We start from the raw sequence: 22,781 nt of genomic DNA, 5'->3' as shown, positions 1-22,781 counted from the left end.
TGTGGGTTGCTGTGTTACTTGTAAGGTGGCTGAACTTCCATATTAGTGTTGCTGCACAGTACACAGATATGGAAAAGGAAGTGGAAAGGTAAAACTGAGATAGAAACTTGGGAGCTGATGCTCTGTGGAGGTGAACAGAAGTAGTTTGTTCTAATTAGAGGCAAAATTTTACCCTTTGCATCTCTATGGAGAGCCCTATGTAGCAAAACATACCTGTTGTTACTCTTTGTCTTCAGTTCCTGTGTACTCACTCTAACGCCTCCCCCCCCCCCACCTCTTGTTTTCTTTCCTTTGTGGTTGTGTGTGTCCTCTTCCCAATTCCCTCCCCCCTACTTCCCTCTGTATCTGCCTTTCCCCAGTTCTTTTCTTTTTTCCTCTCCACTTCTCATTTTTCCTTTGTCATCTTTTCTTTTTGCTTATGGAGCATGAAGCCGCTGGGGTGACAGCACAGTTTGGATTGCTGTGCTAGGGCTGCAGCTGTTGGCCACTGGTGGTTCACCACTTGGAGGGAGCTGGAGGCAGGCTACCACCAGGAAGTGCAGAGGGAAGCCAAGAATGTGTATTTGATTTGCCACACACAAACACTGTGCAGCAAACAGCTCCCAGCACCTCTGCATGGAGATCCTGACATGTAGAGATGCCGACAGACCATTCCATTTTCCTGGGTATAGCTTTACTAGGGTGTTTAGCTGTGTTTCTGTGTGTATGATGAAAGTGAGTTTTTTCTTGAGTGTTGAGTTTGGCTTGGAGTTCCTGGGTGTTGTGGTTTAAGCCCAGCTGGTAACTCAGAACCACACAGCCATTCACTCACAACCCCACTCCTCCCACCCACCCCCCACCCCTCACCTCGGGTGGGATGGGGAGGAGAATCAAAAGAATGTAAATCCCATGGATTCAGATAAGATCAGTCCAATAACTAAGGTACCATACAAAACTACTACTAATAATAACGATAAGAGAAATAACAAGTGGAGAGAATATAAAACTAAAAGGGGAAAAGGAAAAGAAAACAATAAACACAAGTAATGCACAATGCAATTGCTCATCACCCACTGACCAATACCCAGCCTGACCTGAGCAGCGATCTGGGCCTTCCGGGTAACTCCTCCGTTTCTATACTGGGCATGACATGCTGTGGTATGGAATACCCCTTTGGCTAGTTTGGGTCGGGTGTCCTGTCTCTGCTTCCTCCCGGCTTCCCGTGTCCCTCCTCACTGGCAGAGCATGAGATACTGAAAAGTCCTTGATCAGAGTAAGCATTACTTAGCAATAGCTAAAACATTGGTGTGTTATCAGCATTGTTCCCAGACTAAAGCCAAAACACAGCACTGCACCAGCTACTAGGAAAGAGAAAAATAATTGTTACAGCTGAACCCAGGACACTGGGTTGGGCCAATCTGAAACTCCAAATGAACTTCAGAAGCTGCTCCCTCAGGAAACCATATCTGTGGTCTCAATTTATCTAAACAGTGGGAACTTGGAGTACTTTGCTCTCGGAGAACCTTTCGGTCATGTTCAAGGACAGTATTTGCCCTTACTCCTGACTTGCAGACCTGTCCTCTTAACTTCTCTTCTATGTCAGTCATAGTCCTCCTGGTTCTTCCTGGGGCAAGAACTCAGCCCAAGCACTAGCATCAGATTCCAGCTCTTTCTTCATGTTGTTTCTCTGGCAGCACTTGTTGAGACTGTTTTACTCAAATTCTGGTTTTCTTTTTTACCAAGGAGAAACCACACCATTCCCTCAGCTGGCTTGGCAAATTATCACAGTGAGTTAGCAACCTGAAGCTCTGTGAGGCTCCTGTTGCTGCTCAATTTTTTAACCCTTTTGTTATGTGTCAGGGAAGAGTTGCTGCTTTTGAGACTGTAGCAAGACAGCTCAACTCTCATCCTGCTTGGCTGGTGGGCTGGTTTTGCATGTCTTGTCTTCCTCTAAAATGACAGCATTGAGAAATGATTTTGCCCAAGAGGTTTATCTATTTCACTTTGTATTAATTTTTTACATACCCCAAGTTAAACATCAAAAAGAAGATAATGGGTTGTGGGTTTAGTTTTTCCTGTAATAAGTCTTGTCTTTACTTACATCTTTGCTATTAATAATCTTTGATTCCTTTTTTGGGTGGAGTAAGTTTTAATGACCAACAGAACTTGATGAATATGAACACAAGGACAATGCTTGTCCTCCTAACAAAGGAGATATTTGCATAATGGATGTATTAGTGTATTTATTAGATGTTACCTTGGGATGAGACTATAGCTCTTGGAGGCAATAAATAATTCAGCTCTCATTTCCTGTCAAAGGCTAGCACCATGTGATTGATGGAAAAAGTGAATGTATCAGCAGATCTATGTATTATGTAAAATCCAGTTATTGTATTCATTACTTTGTTTAATCATTGTTCCAAAGGAGTGTCATGGTCACATTGAGGCAGAAGCTCCCTTTAATTTGGTGGAGAGATTATTACTTATTGTGTCTAGTATCTGGCATGGTAACCTGAAACTGTGAGTGGTGTGGATGATTAGAATATTACTGTGTCTGGCAAAGAAAATATTCTTTGAATGGCTGCAGTTGTGGTCAGAAAGAGCCAGTGTGCACTTATATACCATCTTGACTTTCCTAATGTAAACCACCATTTTCCATGGACAAAGAATGAGTTGGAGCTGGAACTGTTTCCCCAGGCTTTTCGTCGTCTTATTCCTTCCTCCCACTTCAGGAAACCACTATACAGCAGTACAGCAGCAGGTCTGTCCATCAGCTCAGTTACTGTGAGGCTGCTCATTCCCGACTATGCTCAGTGTGGAGCTGTTTCTTACAGCAGCCTGGTGTTATTGGCATATCATTGCAAAATGGGTCACAGAAAAAAAAACCACCATCATGCTGAAGTTGTCTTGGGAGCCTAGTATTAAAAGAAGGAGTTCCCCTAAAGCCATGGGCTAATACTTTAGTTATATTAGGTCTTTGAACAGATATTTCCCTTTCCTGTATCTGTCCACTTTTCCTAATTCTTCTTTTTTCCAACTCAGCCTCTGTTGTGGTTTAAGCCCAGCCGGTAACTCAGAACCACACAGCCACTCGCTCACTCCCCCCCTTCTTCCCCCTCCCCCACTCCTGGAGGGATGGGGAGGAGAATCAAAAGAATGTAAATCCCATGGATTCAGATAAGATCAGTCCAATAACTAAGGTACCATACAAAACTACTACTACCACCACCAATAATAATAATGATAAGGGAAATAACAAGGGGAGAGAATAGAAAACTAAAAGGGGAAAAGGAAATGAAAACAATAAACACAAGTGATGCACAATACAATTGCTCACCACCTGCTGACCGATACCCAGCCCGACCCGAGCAGTGATCTGGGCCTTCCGGGTAACTCCCCCCAGTTTCTATACTGGGCATGACGTGCTGTGGTATGGAATACCCCTTTGGCCAGTTTGGGTCGGGTGTCCTGTCTCTGCTTCCTCCCGGCTTCCCGTGTCCCTCCTCACTGGCAGAGCATGAGATACTGAAAAGTCCTTGATCGGGGTAAGCGTTACTTAGCAACAACTAAAGCATTGGTGTGTTATCAGCATTGTTCCCAGACTAAAGCTGAAACACAGCACTGCACCAGCTACTAAGGAGAAAAAATAACTGTTACAGCTGAACCCAGGACAGCTCCTAACCTCAATCTGTCTTGGATGTTCCTTTTTCACTTCCGCCTTCATGTCTGCTCTTTTCTCCATGTTCATCTATGTCCACATCTCTGCTCTCCGAAAAGCAGCAGAATTTCTTCTGTGTCCTAGAGCAAAGTCATACCATAAGAGACTTCTGCTCCAGCACCACCAAAGCTAGACCTGAGTCTGCCTTTTCTCTCTCTTCCTCATAGGCATAAAATATCCAATATAGAGATGTGGGAAAGAATAAAAGTTTAACTTCTCTTTGAATAATGCTAAAACTGCCTGGCATTGTGTCTGTGTCCATTCAAGAAGGGTGACAAAGCAAGTATTATATGGAACATTTTAATCATACTTCTGTAATCATATACAGCCTCAGGGTCCTCATTCAGGATATGGAGTGGAGGGACCTCTGCACTATTTTTGGTCTTCTATTGAACCCTTATGTGACTGGGAATAAGTAGTTTCACTTCTTTTGGATCTTTTTTTCCACTACTATATTTACTTACATCTCTCACCTAGTAAGACTGTGTAGGACAGGATATATCTTCCATTTATATTCAGAGTCTGAATGTTATTTGGATTTTTAGGCACTTCCAAAATGCAACTGTTATTTTCAAATTTTGCTTAATTGTGTAATCAACTGTATTTCTATGATCATAAATTTCTCTGTTGTCTTATCCATGAAAGATAGATACTCTTGAATCTAACACGTTCTGTTCATTTTAAAGGAAATAGACTCCCTTTTGTATATATCAGATTTCTTTAATGGAATTAACTGTCCTCCTTATCAGAATTATTTTGATGATTTAATCCCTATGGAATTTGATAGGAAATGTAATCTTGGTTTTGTATGTAGCACTTCAGTTATGATCTTCAAGGCTATGAACTGGGTTTCCCTTATGTCTGTCTTACTTCCCTTGTCTCTGTTAATACGAATTTGGCCAAGTGTGGTTTATAGTTAGATTTCACACTCATTACAGTGTGACATGGACTGGTAGCCTGCTGAAATGGACATTCGCAGGCTTAAGAGATGGGAAGCTTGCTAGTGTGTTTGAAAAATAAACACCATGAGGAAGTTTCTTCATTAGATGGAGCTGGGAACTGGGAATTTGAGAATTATCTATGTACATATCTGAGCACTTAGAACTAAACCAGGGAAGGTGTGAGATTTCAGCTTTAAGTCATACCTGTCAAGGGTTAATGGGAGTTGAAGCAAGGCTACTTCCTTTGCAGCAGTATCCTTTTACTTACATGCTTTTAAAAACCTGCTAACCAAATACAATCTGGCCCTTGCTTAAAAACCCATTCTCACTTTCCTAAGGTTTAACTAGAGCTGTCTGTCCAAATCTGGTCACATACCATTTGATACCACATGGGAGAATCACAACTATCAGTGGAAAAGGCCACAGTAGTACATTATAAAATGAATAGAATTTTTAATGAATTTTCATTTAGGAAGATATTTTGTTGAATGGGGTGTATATTTGCCTGTTAGAGCCTTCTCTTATGACTAAATTTGCTAGAGGCAACTGTTCTCTTTTAAATCAGATTCATGAATGAGTATCATGAGTGTTGAGAAGAGCTGTTGACCAGAAGAAAATTGGGTTGTAAAAGTAATAATTCTACAGGTTACCAGGTGTGTGCGAGTTCACCCTAATTTCAAAGTTTGAGGTTTTCTAATCCTTTCTCTGTGACAGGTATAAATGACTGCTCAGAGCAGTTTGAGTGATGTATGTAAAAACCAGGCTGGCTGTTTGTTTGGTTTTAGTTTTTACAGTGGATGGTGAATGATGGGCTACTCTCCGAACTCTGCTGTCTTACTGCAAGCCCAGGGTGTGCCAGAAAACATGTAGTGCCTGAGTGTCCCTCTAACCAAATGGGGGTGAGAGTTGTTTTTCCTTTTTTTGCTTTAATTAAAGATTTTTCTTCCTAAATTATGTAACAATTTTCCAGGCATCTTGTTAGTTCAAAAAAATTGCTTAAGGTTTGTAAAGCAGAGAGAGATAATTTGCCTCCTGCATTTAATTTAACCACAGCAGATGCTGCTAACTATACTCTGCTTCCCCATGAAGTAATTTATCTTCAAGACGAGAAGTGGAGAAATATTGTTTAAATAGCTGATTTGATTGCTCAGAAATGAGGATGACCAAAATGAGTTGATGACTTGTACCTTAGGATTAGGCTATTAAACAAAGCTAAACATACAATAAGATCAGCAAAAGCCGTCTGGGAGAATAAGACCTTATCACAATGAGGATGTTATAAGCTTTTTTTTTTAAGCAAATAAGCATGCCGAGTCAAGCAATAACGAGTGTAATGATGCGATTGCCTGCAAAACTACCATTAGAGCTCAGGAATGAAAATAAGTGGGAAAAACAGCGGAGTGCCAAAAAAGAAGGTACTGGAGGCATGAATGTTGTCTATAACAATGAATAATAAAGACAAATGTGCTGCATATGACACAATACAGAAAATGATTCTGGATTCATTAATGACTTGAGCTATCAAGAATTTTGTAAATTATAACTAAGCTGGAAAAGTTTCAAGTGGTCAACTTAGTAAAGTTGGAGTCAAAGCTTGTAGCACCTACTCAGATAAATTGCCTTAGCTGTCTTTATTCTAAGACTTTCAAGTTTCAAAAATAGGAAGTTCATTACTAATTTGGTACTAGTTTTGTGATCTTAATTAAATGAAATGGGCATAGGAAAGCTTGCAGATTTTATACTACTCACATGCAAAATCTGCATTTAATTTATGGTTACCCTTTGACTTGCTAGCACCCCTCATCACAACTGCTGAGGCACTGTGCCAGTGCTCTGTACCTCTTGTCATGCCTTGAGCTCAGTTCATTTTGGCTAACTTTAGATCTCTACAAGGTAAATGCTGACATCTGAGCTAGTCATGCTGTCTCCTTTCATCAGTGGAAAGAAACAGAAACTTAAGTGAGGTCAGTTTTAACACTTGTGGCTGTTTCTGGTAAGCCACATGAGCAGGAATATCTATTCTGCTGTCTGTGTTACGCAGAGCAGAATGAGACCTCATCTCTGGCTGGCTCCTCTGGGTGGTACTGTTATATATAGACCACGGGTGAGAATTTCTTCTAGCACTGAGAATGCTGTTATTTTTGAATATATAGCAGGAGGTAAGTAAGGTAGGATTAGCTGTTCAGTGTCTAGCTGCTTTGAAATTTTACAGTTAGTTGTGCTGTTTTAACCGGAGGAGATATATCAGGTTTCCATAGATAGACTTATGTCCACTGTGTGTGCTGGAAGTCACTGTTGTGTCCAAACCTGTCACACTCTCTCAGGGAAACCAAAAACCCCAACCATGTTCAGTGGCTGAGAAGGAAGAAATTTACCAAAAGAAACACTGCAATAAAAATCTGGGAGAGGGTATGTATGTATGTGTATATATATGTATAAAAGGAGAAGAGCAGACGACAGAAAAAGAAGAAAGCTGACGACTGTCCTTTCTTTATTCCTTGCTGCTTTAAGGAAGGTCATTAAGCTGGAGAACAAATTGGAATGTCAGCAGTGACACGCAAGCATTAATCATCTGCTGTATCTGAAACAGGGTAGATTTAGGAACCTTTGACTGTGAAGCTCGGCCTCTGTTGCACTTTGTGAAGTGTGGGTGTTTAAGGGATGCTGTGTTTGTGTGTGCACGTGTCAGAGAGAGGGAAAACAGAGGCCCAAGGACTTATCTCTGCAGAACCAGAACATGGCACCCACTATCAACAGTGGGTACATCTTCTCTACAGATAGAGGGGGTTTGTCCATTGATCATCTTGTTCTCTGTGCTTTCAGTGTTTACCTGTGTGTCACAGAACTGGATAAGCACTCATGGTACTCCTCAGCCTACTGCTACAACGATGACTTACCCATATCTCTTTGTATCTGCTTTTTACATTGAACAGGCAGAAAATCCTTGCTTTTTCCCCAGCAGCACAAGTCAAAGTAAAACAGCTCTATTACGTTAGAGGTGAGATGTGTGCCAGTAGGAAGAAAGTGTGTGTGCGTAAATAACTTGAACAACTTTAAGCTGTACATTTTTCTTTCCAAAATGGTTCAAACTTTTGAATGTCTTTTCCACCATATGTGTAACTAGCATAAGGCACAAGTAATAACCCTGTCACTCTGCTTTGGAAGGATTATTGGCCAACGGTTACAAATTAGGTGAGATTATAACAAGTCCTGGGTTCTTTGACCAGTCCCTTCGAGCTCTTTAACTTGTGTGCCATGCCTTATCTGTCTTGAAAATACCTTTAAACTTTTTCAACCCCCATTGCATCCTGTAACATCCTATCACCTGCCATTGCTGCTCACTACCACAGCTAGTTGTCATACTTACTTTACAAGGTTCTGTTAATGTCTGTAGTTTGTACTGACTTTGACATGGATTCGAATAATTCCTTAATACTTTCCCAATGGCATGCTATTTAGGGACAAGATTTTGTCTGTTAAATAACTTTTTGCTTGAGAATGAGTAATACCAGTTCTTGAGACTTCCTTGAACAAAAGATAATGTTGGCCTCTCGTAGGAAGGAAGAAACCTTGCTTGTGTTTTAGTGTTATAGATAAGGTGAGGGGGGAAAAGAATTCCTTCCCTGATTACTTGTGCTTGAAGTAGGAGGAGCTACTATCGCTCAGATCTTGAGCTGCTTTATTGTAGCCTGGTCTTCCTCTTTGATGCCTTTTTTTCCTTTAGATTCCTGTAGTTAATTAACTCACTTGATTAAAAGCAGAATGTCCAAACTCACAGGTCACCATGCTTGGGAAGTTTAGATGTCCTGTTTAAAAATAGGCACCAGCACCTGATATGCCTTTTGAAGACAGCGGGAGCCAGTCCTGCATGAGCTGGCTAAATATAGTGGCCGGAGAGATTGATAAAGGGAAGAAATTCCATTTAGGCAGGTAGGGTGCAGCAGATCCAGAAGATCTCCCAGCTGTGCTATCTGGTGGCATGGGATCTTAGGAAGAGAATCATAGAATCATAGAATCATAGAATAGTTAGGGTTGGAAAGGACCTTCAGATCATCTAGTTCCAACCCCCCTGCCATGGGCAGGGACACCTCACACTAAACCATGTCGTCCAAGGCCCCATCCAACCCGGCCCCGAACACCGCCAGGGACGGGGCATTCACAACCTCCCCAGGCAACCCATTCCAGTGCCTCACCACCCTCACAGTAAAGAACTTCTTCCTTATATCTAACCTGAACTTCCCCTGTTTAAGTTTCCAGCCATTACCCCTTGTCCTACCACCACAGTCCCTAATGAAGAGTCCCTCCTCAGCATCCTTGTAGGCCCCCTTCAGATACTGGAAGGCTGCTATGAGGTCTCCATGCAGCCTTCTCTTCTCCAGGCTGAACAGCCCCATCTTTCTCAGAATTGCTTTGATTTTTATTTTTTCAATATATCAGTATAGAGAAACTTGCTCTGTCAGATGTTGTCAAGTTGTGAACAAGAAGGATTTTATATACATTTTACTCAGTTATTACTTGGACAGAGCAGAAATACTTGAAAACAGCTTTTTTTACTTCACAGCTACTTGCAGAGATCAGCCCTGTGTGCAACTTTCACTTAGTGAAATAATGAGAAAATTAAATGATCCTAATTGCATAGCAACTCCATGTTTCAGCTGTCCTTTATCATCTTTTTATATTTACTACCATTCCACACAAACCTGTTGTCTCATTAGTATTATTGTATATTATTGGCATCAGCTGAAAGGGATGATGAAGGTGAAGTTAAAAGAGTTGGACTGGTGAATTACTTAAACTAAAGTTTAATTCCGCAAATGTATTTCTTGTGTTCCTCAGTTTAGACATGCGTTTTAAGTCTGAGATTTGGCAGGTTGGAAGGCTTTGATGTATGTTGACTTCTGTACATAAACACGAGCCACCAGCTGTTCAAAAAAGAAGCTAATTCAGTGAAAAGTCCAAGATCTGAAAAGAGAAATAGAAACAGTGGGTAAGAGGAGAAAAGGGAGAGACTAGCCAAATTACAGATGCAGGAACAAATTCTGAAGGCTGACAACTAGCTTTTGGAGTGCTTGTACTCCACGCACTTACACTAAGTAATCCATCCTCTGAAATAAAGCCTGAAAAGTCTTGCTTGAGTTAGCCAAAAAAAAACCAAACCCAAAACTTTAACTGAAGGGTGAGGGGAAGAGTATTATTGTGGAATTTTTGATCTGTATGATCAATATAAACTTCCTTTGCCTGACTGCAAAGTTAACCTAACCTTTTAATTTTGGACAGAGTACTGCCGAGTCTAATGTCCTAGTATCTGCCTTAGTCTGTAGGCAACACCAGAGCTTCTTATTGCTGCCACAGTACTTTTACGTTTCAGATGTGTGAGCACTAAGTGTCCAGGACAGTTTGGAACGGTATCAAACAGTTGTCTGCTGCTTAGGAGAAATTTGTAAATCCTTCATATGTTACTAAAGGTGTAAAGTAAACTTAGTGTTGACCAGATTTTGACACACAATGCAATATAATAGTCCATTCATAATTCAGGTTCATCAAAGATCAATCAAACACAGCAAATAAATCCAACACAGGAGGCCCTGAAAAGCTGCCAGAGACAGTGTACCTCTGAGAGTGTGGCACCTCCAGCAACTGAGAAAGAGAAGGTTGATTATTTACCATGATACTTTGTACAGATATAAAAATATGTTGATATAGTGTCATTTGACCCTACCATTACATTCAGTGTATAGTGAACAGCATACGGTTACCATGTTCTCCTTGTAATTATAAAGCAGGTTCCTTGGGAAAGAGTTATATCTGAAAAGGAACTTTTTAACCTTGATTGGTAGGGATAGTATTTGAAGTACATGGTATGAATAAATCTTTCACCTTTGTATATGTAGATTATTTCATCTCTTCTTCAAAAATCTGATATTTAGAAACACACCTACTTTTCTGCATGCAGATGTTCTGATCTGGGGGACCCTCTTCAGGTAATAATTTGTCCTCTTTGAACATAAGAGCTTTTTTTTCCCCACAGACTGCTTGAAGCTGAAACATATGCCTGCCTGACCAGGAGGGCATGCTGATGAATACCAGACTGTCTAAATACTATCAAAAGGAAAGAACAGTGATAGGAAAGGGTGGGGGGAAAATATTCTCTAAAAAAACTTCTATGGCCTCTATATACATAGACAAAATATGCTGAGAATTGCTGAAACACACATAACACTGTGGCACTCCTTTGGTGAGCTCTGTCCTATATTTTCTCCCAGTAGATGTGTGATGCAGGCAGGCAGATCCAATATTTCAGGTGGGGCTGAGAGCCAGAACTACTTTGCTTTAATTTCTGAGCAGATTAATGAGCTTCAGCATCAGCTGCTGATGGGAGGTGTTTACCAATGTCACCTTCTCCCTCTACACTGAAATACTGCTTTTGAAATAATGCCTCTCTAGGAATTAAAAAAAAAAAGAGAGAGACGGAGCTAATTCTGTTTCGTCAATATTGTTGTTGAAGATGGGTGATTTCAGCAGTTGCAGGAAAGACTTAGGATCCAGATGAGTACTGCAACTGAATGGAGAAGAGGCTGAGAGAAGTATGTGTTCCATGGGGACCTATCAAATACTTCTTGTCCCTTTCTTAAGAAAACAAAAGCATATTCCCCAGGTCCTGCTGCTGTTCTGTCCATTTTTTATTTATTCCTTTAGTATGGAAAAGGTAGAGAAGCTCTTTCCAGCAACCTGTCTGCATTAGGCAAAAAATACATTTATTTTTGGTACTTGCACTTCCCTGGCAGCAGCTTGTCTCTAGAGAGCCTCATGTAGAGCTGCTCCCCTCTGAGCTAATCTGGTGGTTAAGTCAGGGTGGTGCTGATTCCTGGGGGAATGCTTTCTGCATGGGATGACAAGGAGTTGTTTGTGCACAGGACGGCTGGGAGCCTGGTCAACACTCCCAGACTCATTTGAGTGGTAGTTCAGTGCTTAGTGCAAGAGGGTTCCAGCTCATCGCCAGGGCATGTAGGCATGGCTGCAATGCAACTAATTATTGTTACTGGCCTGTCACGTTTCAAGAGTAAATAGACATGGAAGCTAAAATGCCATATTAAGTGAAGTTTGAAATAGAGGCAGCAAGGAAGAGCTCTACAGCCAGTACTGCATAGGGGAGCACATAAAGGCTGCCAATCTCATCTATTTTCAGAGGGTCTTCCTTTGTGTAATATGTTTATATAGAAGTTAATACACTCTCTATAAAGATCTACTTGTGTTTGAACCTTCTGGACTCGTTAAAAGTTTTACTGTTGGGAAGCTTGAAGAGAGGAAAACTCCCTTTCTATTCAGAGTGTATGCTGGTGGCATTTTCTGGATACTTGCTCTCCTAATTTTTCCTTTGTACTTACATCCTTTCCCCCTTTGTGGAAGAGGGTTAAATATTTTAAGTGTGTTATATTAATCTTTTTTAAGAAAAGAACATGTGGTTGGAAGTATGCAAATTTCAGGTTGGCCTGGGTGGTGATTGTTATTCTCCCAAGACATTGACAGTATTTCTAATGATGGCTTCATTTTTACACAGATGTTATTGAAAACATGAAAAAAATCCAACCTTTTGAGTTTCTTCAAAGCCATATTGTCCTCCTGCCTCTGTTTCCCTTAAAAGTAGTCACTCAACTCTGAAGTCTCATAAAATTGCAGAAAGTAGTTTTTTCAAATGACATCTGGTCTCAAGAAGATATTCTTTATTGTCTGTGCTCCTAAAAACAGTATCTCCCTTTCTGAACTCTTGAGCTGCTTTTGTTTCTGCTGAAAAACTTGGCCAAATCAGATTTAAGAGAAAGATAACAGAAATAAGAGGTTAGAAGGTCAAGAGAAAAGTATTTAGTGGCATCACTAGTTTTAAGAGTGTTGTACAAAGATACAGTCTTATCAGTCTTTGTGTAGTCCATGCTCCTGTGTAGTGTCTAAATGTGTGTATATCATGAATGTATGGTAAGGAATCTATTAATTACTTTGTTTAACAGGAGTTTCTTTTGAGCCTTTCCCAACTTTTCTTTGGGTCCCAAAGAATGTGGATAGAAGCTTTTGGAAATTTGCAGCATTCTCCTGTGCTGACAGATAGGTAAATCCTGATAGACCAAGACAAATTACATGCACTTGCCTGTCTGTAAGTGTCAGTAATATACTGGAAAAATATTTCTTTGCCAGCACCTTTCCCACATTGATTCATCTCGTTCCAGCAGCTTAATCATGGCCATTTGAATGTGCCACTGTAGGTATCAATTCAGTTTGACACATCTATTTTCCATACACTTGGGAAGGAAATATCTTTCTGCTGGTTCCCTACTTTTAAGACACAAAGCAAAAAAAAACCAACCAAAGGAACGTTCTGTGATTGGTACCAGCACCAGTTGCTCTATTTGTTCGTAAGGTCTTGTTCTTTTTGAAATAAGCTTTAGTGGTAAGAAAGGCCTTTAGACAATCCGAAGGGGATATGAAGAATGTGCTTTGTTTATACTGAGTAAAAATAATTGAGCTTTTCTGTTGCTGCCTGAAAGCCATGTCTCCTGTTTCTGGGAGCTGTTTACTGTGTACTGTACAGAGCCTGCAGCCATTCTGCAGTGGACTCCCCTAGCCTTTCTGCTGTTTCCTTTTTTATGGTTGGGCTCTTGAGCAGCACTGGTATGCCCCAAACACCTGCCAGATTTGCATATCATTCTTGCTTGGCTTGAACATCCACTGCAAAGTTGGCACATGAACTGTGGAGAAGCAGGGCTAGTGTTTTGATTGTACGCCAGAGCCTGATACTGAAATAGGCAGTGGGAAGGAATCCAGTAATTGTTGGCCTCTGATCAATGAAAACTTGTTAGGCCAGTAAATTATCGGTACGTGGGCTTAGCTCTATATATCATCTTTGGGCTGGTGTCACCCTGACTCCAGGATGAGAACATTATCAACATGTCATCAAGTCCGCTGGGAGCATTTTATTACTTTTTCTCCCTTTGATTTATACCCATTCTCAAATTTCACACGGGTCAGGTTCGACAACACACTGGAGGGACATTGAGGGGATTGTTTCTTTGGTGCAGAAATAGATTTGCCAGCCCCATCTAGCAGGGAGCCCTCTCCTTCCCATGTACACCCCACATTGTTGCTGGTCGAGCTCTGTCCTGGCAGAGCCTCCCTCACTCCTTGCTAATTGCTGTGGCAGGAAGCAGAGCCTTCCATTATCTCTGCTCATACTGTTGGCTGGGATTGTGGTGAGACAACACCTGATTAGCTTTGGCCTTGTCCACACACACGAGTGGCATGACTTTAGTTTAAATAAACTGCTATTTAATTTGGATTGAATAGTGAAAACTCTATTGTGGGCATTAAGGATTCTGGCTATCTTTTTTGTTTGGCTTAAGATGATTCTGAATCAATTAAGCCAAATAAAAATAAACCGCAATCTTCTTCAGTCTGTGTGCAGAGAATTGACCAATCCTTGTTCTGCTTTTTCCATAGAACACTGAAGTTTATGCATTTGCATTATTGAATCTTAAATTCTGTGTCCCTCTAAATCAAATCTGCATAAAGTTAAAAATGCCAGTGTATCTTTAATTGGAGAGCTATAACCTTTCAATAACCTTTGTTGGGATTTATGAATGAATTTCTATCTATCTTAAGGCAATACTTTATTTAGCTATTGTTCATGGTTACAGCCCTGGGCTGTGGCACTGTTAGTGCTAGTGGCTGGGACAGCTGGAGTAAATCTTGATAGCATTAATAGGAAAGACCGATCAAAGTTTCAGGTCATTTGCAGCCTTGTGCTTCCTTCTGGTGTATCAGGAATTTCTTACTCTCTGCCTTCTTTTTTTTTTTGGATATGTTTTTCTTTATGGTCAAAGAGGAACTGTAGCATTCCAAGAGGTAAAGAAATAATGAGGAAACTCTTTAGTGACTAGGATGAGTAGGCAACTCTTTAGATAATGAGGTTCATTAAATATGGTGCAAATAGTGGTGCAAATGCCTTTGTCAGTCAAGAGGCCCTTTAGAAGAATTTGGAGCCAGGATTGGGCTTTGTTTGTTGCACTGTTGATTAGGAACACAAATGTCAGGCTGTCAGTGTGCTGAGTTGGGAAAGCATGTCTGAACAGACTCCCAGCAGGAAAATCACTGAGCTACGCTTAACAGGTGAAATAAGGTGGGAACCGAGAGAGAAAACCGCTCTTAATAGGAGGCAGCCAAGTGGGGAAGAATAGTGGCAAAAGACCTCATTATTATTATATATATTATATTATTATATATAATAATATAATATATATTTTATATATTATTATATATTAATTCATTATAGATGTCATCTTTTCTCACTACATAGTAAGTGTCTTCTGAGGAAAGACAGTGCACAGTAAACTGAAAGTTCACTTTTTGCACCTTCACTGGGACTCTGCACCAGTCGTTTGTGCAGACACTGGGGATGCTCTAAGAAAGCCTTTTTGCAAGATGCTTTTCTCCATTACACATTTAGCAGGTAGAGTGACTGTCTGTGCAGTCAGTACTATGGATACTGTCTGGCTACTCACTAAACTGACACATGAGGATGAGTCCTGAACAATACAAGGTAGTAGGTCTTTTAAGGTCAAGTCAGGTAATTAAAAAACCCTGTTGTATGGCTTTGTGATTTTTCACTGTGTCAAAAAGGAATGACACACTAGCTGTAATTATTTCTTAAAAGAAAAACCAGGTGGCACAATTTTTCTAACACAGGGTCATCAAAATGCAGGCCTCGGTGCTGAGGCAATATGGTGTGCCTGGTGTCAGTGCAGTTGCTGCTGGTTGTATTACAGTATACCAAAAGATTGTAAAGCTTATCTACCCATGGCTGACAGGGCAGAGACTCCCAGTCTAGTATTCAACTGTGCTGTCATGTTCATGGGTTATTATGTTATTTGGAAGTATTGGCTTATGCCTAAAAGCATTTCTGTAAAACAGTCAGAACTAAAATTTGTCCTTGCAGTTGACTTACTTAGAAATATAAGCTATTGCAGATCAGAACACAGTCAAGTGTTGCTTATACTGAGATCCTTTAATGCGATCTTTAATACAAATTTCTTAATCTCTAATTGCTGCTTCTGACTTCTTTGGTTGTGTTGGCCCCTCTATGCCCTTCTGGCCTGGTCAGTTACTAGATTTCTAAATAACAAAACCTCAGGCACAGACAGCAACTTGAACCATTAGGCCACACGCATGGCAAGATAATGGCTACGGCACACTTGAAGCGGAGGTGACTCTATGGTGTTTGCAAGATACTGAGAACATGATGGCTGAAAAATCCTTCTTAAATCACCCTCCACCGTCTGTGACAAGCATGGCAGTTGAAGAGCTTTGCAGTGGCTTCCTACATCTTCCCAGTGCATGTCCCTGCTTACACAGAACCAGGCAGAAGCATGGCAGACTGTGTAAGAGGCCTGGCTACTCCAGTGCTCACTGTGGTGGGTATGCTGTGCTGTGCTGTGATGTGACCCTGGTACTGACAGTTGTGGCAGTACCGGTAGGGTGGGCTGCTCCAAAGGATGATGGCTTATACAGCAGCCTGGTTTTGGAGCAACATAATGGCATTGGCTTTGTGCATGTTTAATGGAACAGCTTCTTCAGATGGCTCCTATACCTTATTTCAGTGATTTTTAAATAAAGGATGTTATTGGTTCTTTTGTGTGCACCTATTTGCAGAAATGGTTTTCATTCTCATCTTCTTCCCCTGCCCTTTTTTGTTGTGTGGTTTGTTTCTTTGGGGTTTGGTTGGGTTCTTTGTTTTGTTTGTGCTGAGACCTTTTTTTATTCCTTTGCAATTTAATTGATCCTCCTTCCTTCAATTCCACATTGGCTGGCTGCGTATGGAACCCCGCCTGGCTTTAGCTGAGACAAAATCAACTGCACACAATTTCCCTCTGACAGTGTGTACAAGAGCAAACATTTCCGAAGAGCTGAAAGTCTAGAAATTCAATCAATCAGTGGAAAACCTACTGTGTGGAACAGCTTTGCTAGTGCTACAGCTCCCTGCTGGGTAGAAAAGCAATCCAGTTACAATAAATTCTTAAGAGTGGAGTCATTTGGGTAAAAGGAAAAACAAAAGCTGGTTTATACAAAGTGATTGAAGTCAGACATTTTGACTTCCCATTCAAAAAGGAGTCAAGGCCCAGGCTTGCTTGGTAATTTAAAGGGGAGATTGGCTCTTTTCATCTTTCTCTAGGGCAGGGTTCTTAATATTTTGCTTGTGGAAGAAATATAAAGAGTTTTCAACTTAAAGTATCTACTTTCATATTGATGCTGTAGCTGCCTGTAAAATGAGTTGGTCCTGAATGCTCTGGCAAGAGGTGAAGGCACAACTCTGTTTCCAGCCACTCTGATTTTGTTCTACTGCAGTTACAGAAATGTTAAACCAGGGTAAAACTGGGATCAAAATCAAGGCTTGCATGTCTTGCTAGGACAGCTTGGGCAACAGTTTGTGCTATGCTACTGGTGTGTCATGAGCTTATGAAGCTGCTGTTGTAATCTGGGCTGCCCAACAGACTCTTTGGACTGAAGTTGAGTTGTGCCTAGTGAGAGAGATCTATTTTGTTTGTGTTCATTTTCTTTCATTCTCTAAATACAAGCAATTAAAAATTAGCAGTATGAATAAACATTTTTCATTAAAATAATAGTGTTAACTGATATGCTGCAATATTTCTTCTAGTTTATATTTAAATATTTAAATTAAGGTTGCTTGGGTTAATAAAGTCTCCTTGTCATTTTCCTTTATTTTAATAATTTGCACCACTCCTCTTTGTGTGCTTTTCCTACTGGAGCATATTAAATGGACCAACAGGCTTGAATCGAAAAATTAAGGAAACAATCTTCGTAAAGTCAAGTGAGCCAAGTGAGCTGACTGGGAATGCTGAGGTTTCCTTACTCCTCTAATGCCTTTCAGGTGTTTGCATAAGACTAGGTTAAACTTTTCTGGGTAAATGTGAATTTCAAGATGCTGCTGTCCCTTTAATAGCTGCATGGGGTCAGTCAAGCCTGCTGCTCTGCATATGATCTGCATTTGGTTGTCATCCCTTCTCCCTCCCCTACCAAATGTGTCTGGTCCTCATGGAAAATATTAAAGTTTGTGTAAACATTGTAAAGGATTTCCATTGGCCTTTCTGTTTAAATAAGATGAATGCAAAACCTTACCACAAAGACAGAGTTAAGTTGGTTTAAAAAAGAAAGTAAGGCAGGATTGTAACCTGATAAGACTCTTAGAACTCCAGTTTTTGTCACTTGCTAGTCACAACCACATGAGGATGACTTTGTGGACCTGTAATGAACTGAAGTATCCTAAGTTTCTCTTCCAGCTTTCTCCCATCCGCTATGGGAAGAGGAGGTGGCTGTTGATCCCAAGTGATGCCACTTCTGTCAAAGTGTTTTGTGCTAGTCATGGAGTTGTTTCCTATGCCACCTGTTTAAAGGCAGGCTGTGCCCTTCCAAGGGAAGCACGCTGAGGACTTGCTAGATAGGGATGTGCTCAGAACATGGGAATGGCACTCTTGCAGCTTTTGACAACATCTAGTATCCTTGGTTTGGTTGACTTCTCACAGTGCTGGTTTTGGCCTCTCCTGTTTTGTCTGAAGCCTGGTGCCAAGGCCAGCTTTGGTCAGATACATGCACCATATCTGAAATCATACGTAACATTGTGCCTGAAGGTGGATCCTGGCATTCGGGGTTGATCTTGGAGTACCCATGCACTTGTGAAACCTGGACTGAAAGATCCAGTTTGGTTACCCAAGACCTGTGCACTCATCTTTCTCTGGGCTTGGTCACTACAAGAAGCAAATGAGAGCTGCTCCAGGTGGTGGGATTTTCTTTACTGCAAGCACCTGCAGGTGGCAAGAAATAAATCTCTGCATACCTTTGGAATGCATTCTCCCTGGCCAGGGGAGGGTTTTATGGGTCTTCATAGCACTGAGAGGCACAGGCAGTGGTCTGTGCTAGAGTATACTGCAGAACTGTAGTATATAACAGTAGTACTCGCTAATGGAAATAGTGCAACAAGGGGGGAAAAAGGCATTGAAAGAGGTCCTACAAATATTAGTTCCCCTGGTGCTTCAGAAACTCAGGCTTAGCTTTGTCACTGCAAGATAAATTCCTTTGTTTCAGGCTAAAGAACTGCATATATATTCTGTGAGACCAGGTGATGGTTTTCTATCAATCAGTGTATCTTGAGATGAAACTTAATGTTTGGCAAAATTAATTTTTTTTCTTAAAGTTTGTGTTTTCCTTGCAACGTAACAAATAAACATACACACTCTGACATACAACAACAATCAGAAAACCAAGCATTTTCTCTGAAATGGTGAAAACCAGCCATAAAAACCCTTCTAAGGTCTTTGGATGTCTCTGGGCATTATTCTGCCCAGTTCAGGAGACAAAACCATACCAATGTCCCAACATTCATAGTTTTGCATGTTAAGAATGTCAATTGCATCAAAATGAGGATCTGCTCCATCATGGCAGACTGAAGTAGGGTTTGGTTTGGGGGTTTTTTGGTTTGGTTTGGTTTGGTTTTGGTTTTCCTCCTCTTTGTAGCACAATTTCCGTGTATACCAGCATATATATAAGTGAAGTCCTGTTTGAGGAAGGTATGCACATCTGGAAGATTTCTGTCTAGACCTTTAGTGTTCAGGGGGACACAGTTGAAAATACATTGATGGTATCTTTGGCAGTTAAAGAAAAGAGTTTGGGAAAAATTTAAATAATTCTAATACCTTCTAATTTGTCTGCTTGAGATTGGAAAGGAATTATGAGTTTCTGAGAGTAATCAATACTGCTGGCCTCCTACTGCTGAGACCATTCGAAAGATATACACTTGAAAGGTTTTGTGTTCTGGCTTGTCTATAAGTTGGGGTTTTTCTTTGACAAATTCCAGCAAAAGTAAAATAGCCTATTGCATGTAAATTTTCAATGTACAGAAATAGCTGAGAGAGTCCAGCAAGGTTACTAGAAAGCTGGCTGAATCAGTTCCTCTGTAGTTATAATGTTTTGAATATATAGGTGCAGTTTTCTAAATCTTTATTCAGGCAAAGCATCACCAGCTTTAGGAGGAACCTCAGATTGTAGTCCTGTTTTTTTTTTAATGTAAAGCCTCTGTCATGGTGCTGCTGCTGTTGTGCTTCATCTTATGCTGGGGAAACTTCGGCTCTTGCTGCCAACAGCCACTGTAAGTAATAGTTACTAATTTTTACTTTTTCATTTTCTTCCCTTGCCTTCTAATTATAATTTTCTGGTTTTTTCATCTTAAAGGACAAATTATTTTGCTGTCACAAAATAGTCACAATAGGGCTCAGCTGAAACTAAAACCAGGCCATTGCATTCATTTTGTATCTTGTATTTCAGGATTCTTTTTTTGTTTTCCTCCCTCAGTTCTGGTATATGTGAGACAGAAGGAACATGTAATTAGCCCACACTGGAATATGCAGTTTGACAGCTGTAAAAAGCATGGGCAAAACATACAGTGCACTCTGAAGGCAGTTCCTGGCCTGAGTGCTGCCTCCCAGTACCTCAGAACCTGCTGTTGGACAGAGGCTGGAGCATTGGCTGCAGCACAGGCATCTCAGACATGTGGTAAAAGTGGTTCTGGTAGAGCTTCTGGTAGGGCTTTGCAGCCTTTCCGCACACTGAACAGGCCTCTTAGTCTGAATGCATTGGGGTGATATGAGGGAACTTAGGTTCTTAGGTGCACTGTTTGGAAGATGAGCCGGCAGTGTGCGCTTGCAGCCCAGAAAGCCAACCGTATCCTGGGCTGCATCAAAAGGAGTGTGACCAGCAGGCTGAAGGAGGTGATCCTGCCCCTCTACTCTGCTATCGTGAGACCTCACTTGGAGTACTGTGTGCAGTTCTGGTGCCCTCAACATAAGAAGGACATGGAGCTGTTGGAGCAAGTCCAGAGGAGGGCTACGAGGATGATAAGGGGGCTTGAGCACCCCCTGTATGAAGGCAAGCTGAGAAAGTTGGGGCTGTTCAGCCTGGAGAAGAGAAGGCTGCGTGGAGAACTCATAGCAGCCTTCCAATATCTGAAGGGGGCTTACAAGGATGCTGGAGAAGGACTCTTCATCAGGGACTGCAGCGACAGGACAAGGGGGAATGGGTTCAAACTAAAATGGGGGAAGTTCAGGTTAGATATAAGGAAGTTCTTTACTGTGAGAGTGGTGAGGCACTGTCGTGGTTTGAGCCCAGCCGGTAACTCAGAACCACACAGCCACTCGCTCACTCCCCCCCTTTTTCCTCCCCCCGCTCCCGGAGGGATGGGGAGGAGAATAGAAAGAATGTAACTCCCACGGGTTGAGATAAGAGCAGTCCTGCAACTAAGGTATAATACAAAACCACTACTGCTACCACCAATGATAATAATGATTAGTGAAATAACAAGGGGAGAGGATACAATTGCTCACCACCCGCTGATCGATACCCAGCCCGACCCGAGCAGTGATCTGGGCCTTCCGGGTAACTCCTCCCAGTTTATATACTGGGCATGATGTGCCATGGTATGGAATACCCCTTTGGCCAGTTTGGGTCAGGTGTCCTGTCTCTGTTTCCTCCCGGCTTCCCCTCCTCCCTGGCAAAGCATGAGACTGAGAAAGTCCTTGGTTGGAATAAACATTACTTAGCAACAACTAAAAACATCAGTGTTATCAGCGTTGTTCCCAGCATTGTTCCCAGGCTGAAAGTTAAAAAACACAGCACTGTACCAGCTACTAAGAAGGAGAAAAATGACTGCTATAGCTGAACCCAGGACAGGCACTGGAACAGGTTGCCCAAAGAAGTGATAAATGCTCCATCCCTGGCAGTGTTCAAGGCCAGGTTGGACAGAGCTTTGGGTGACATGGTCTAATGTGAGGTGTCCTTGCCCATGGCAGGGGGGTTGGAACTAGATGATCTTAAGGTCCTTTCCAACCCCAACCATTCTATGATTCTATGTGGAATAGAATTTTAAATCTTCTAATTCCATTCATTTAGCCCCAAGGGCTCAGTAATGTTTTCTTCTTCTGTGTTGTCCCCTGTCTTCTCCTGACTTTTTCTATCTCAGCCCCACTCTGCCACTGTGGAAATCTTCAAGTCCACAGACTAGATTTGAGTTACTTGAGTGTCTGCTGCCTGCTCTCCTGCTGGACTTTCCAGCCACCCTGAAATGTGATGGATGCCCTCAGTAATATGGTATTTTACTTACAAAGCATCACGGTTTAAGCCCAGCCGGTAACTCAGAACCACACAGCTGCTCGCTCACTCCCCCCCTTCTTCCTTCCCCTGCTCCCGGAGGGATGGGGAGGAGAATTGGAAGAATGTAACTCCCATGGGTTGAGATAAGAACAGTCCAGTAACTAAGGTATAATACAAAACTACTACTGCTACCACCAATAATAATAATAATAATGATAAGGGGAATAACAAGGGGAGAGGATACAATTGCTCACCAACCGCCAACTGATACCCAGCCCAACCTGAGCAGCGATCTGGGCCTTCCGGCTAACTCCCCCCGGTTTATATACTGGGCATGACGTGCTGTGGTATGGAATACCCCTTTGGCTAGTTTGGGTCAGGTGTCCTGTCTCTGTTTCCTCCCGGCTTCCCCTCCTCCCTGGCAGAGCATGAGACTAAGAAAGTCCTTGGTCGGAGTAAACATTACTTAGCAACAACTAAAACCATTGGTGTGTTATCAGCGTTGTTCCCAAGCTGAAAGTCAAAATCCTAGCACTGCACCAGCTACTAAAAAGGAGAAAAAATGACTGCTACTTCTGAACCCAGGACACAAAGCCACAATGCTTCCTTGTTACTCCCTAGAGGAAATGATCCATCCTTGAACGGTGAGGCAGGAGAGATAATAAAGAATCATTTTATGAGGAACCACATTTTTATCCTGATAGAAGATTTTAGTTCTGTTTTTCCTAAGCTGTTTACCCGTGTGTTTGGGGGGTAATTATTCTAGAAAGAAGGGTTGTGCATGGGAGTAGCAACAGCTGAAGTGAGGAGACTCTACAAGCTACAAGGAAAATTTTTATGCAGATGCGAGTGGATGCAAAATGTGGTGCTTGGAAATGAGCAGCAGTGAAGACCTAATAATTCTGCATGTTGTGCTACAGTACTATTACTCGTATTTGAACCAT

The 22,781-nt window shown here is 41.6% G+C and overlaps 1 protein-coding gene across 1 annotated transcript in view; it reads left to right on the top strand.

The window, feature by feature from the left end:
* LOC115619005 (protein naked cuticle homolog 1-like) overlaps positions 1-22,781 on the top strand; it is a 100,771-nt gene that overhangs the window by 20,880 nt on the left and 57,110 nt on the right. Inside the window, exon 5 of the mRNA XM_030511022.1 lies at positions 11,553-11,588. Coding sequence (XP_030366882.1) covers positions 11,553-11,588 — 36 coding nt within the window. The remainder of the gene's footprint in view (positions 1-11,552; positions 11,589-22,781) is intronic.

This window comes from Strigops habroptila, chromosome W (assembly GCF_004027225.2).
Source record: "Strigops habroptila isolate Jane chromosome W, bStrHab1.2.pri, whole genome shotgun sequence".
In the NCBI taxonomy this organism is placed as follows: Eukaryota; Metazoa; Chordata; class Aves; order Psittaciformes; family Psittacidae; genus Strigops; species Strigops habroptila.
This window is presented reverse-complemented; position numbering and strand designations above follow the sequence as displayed.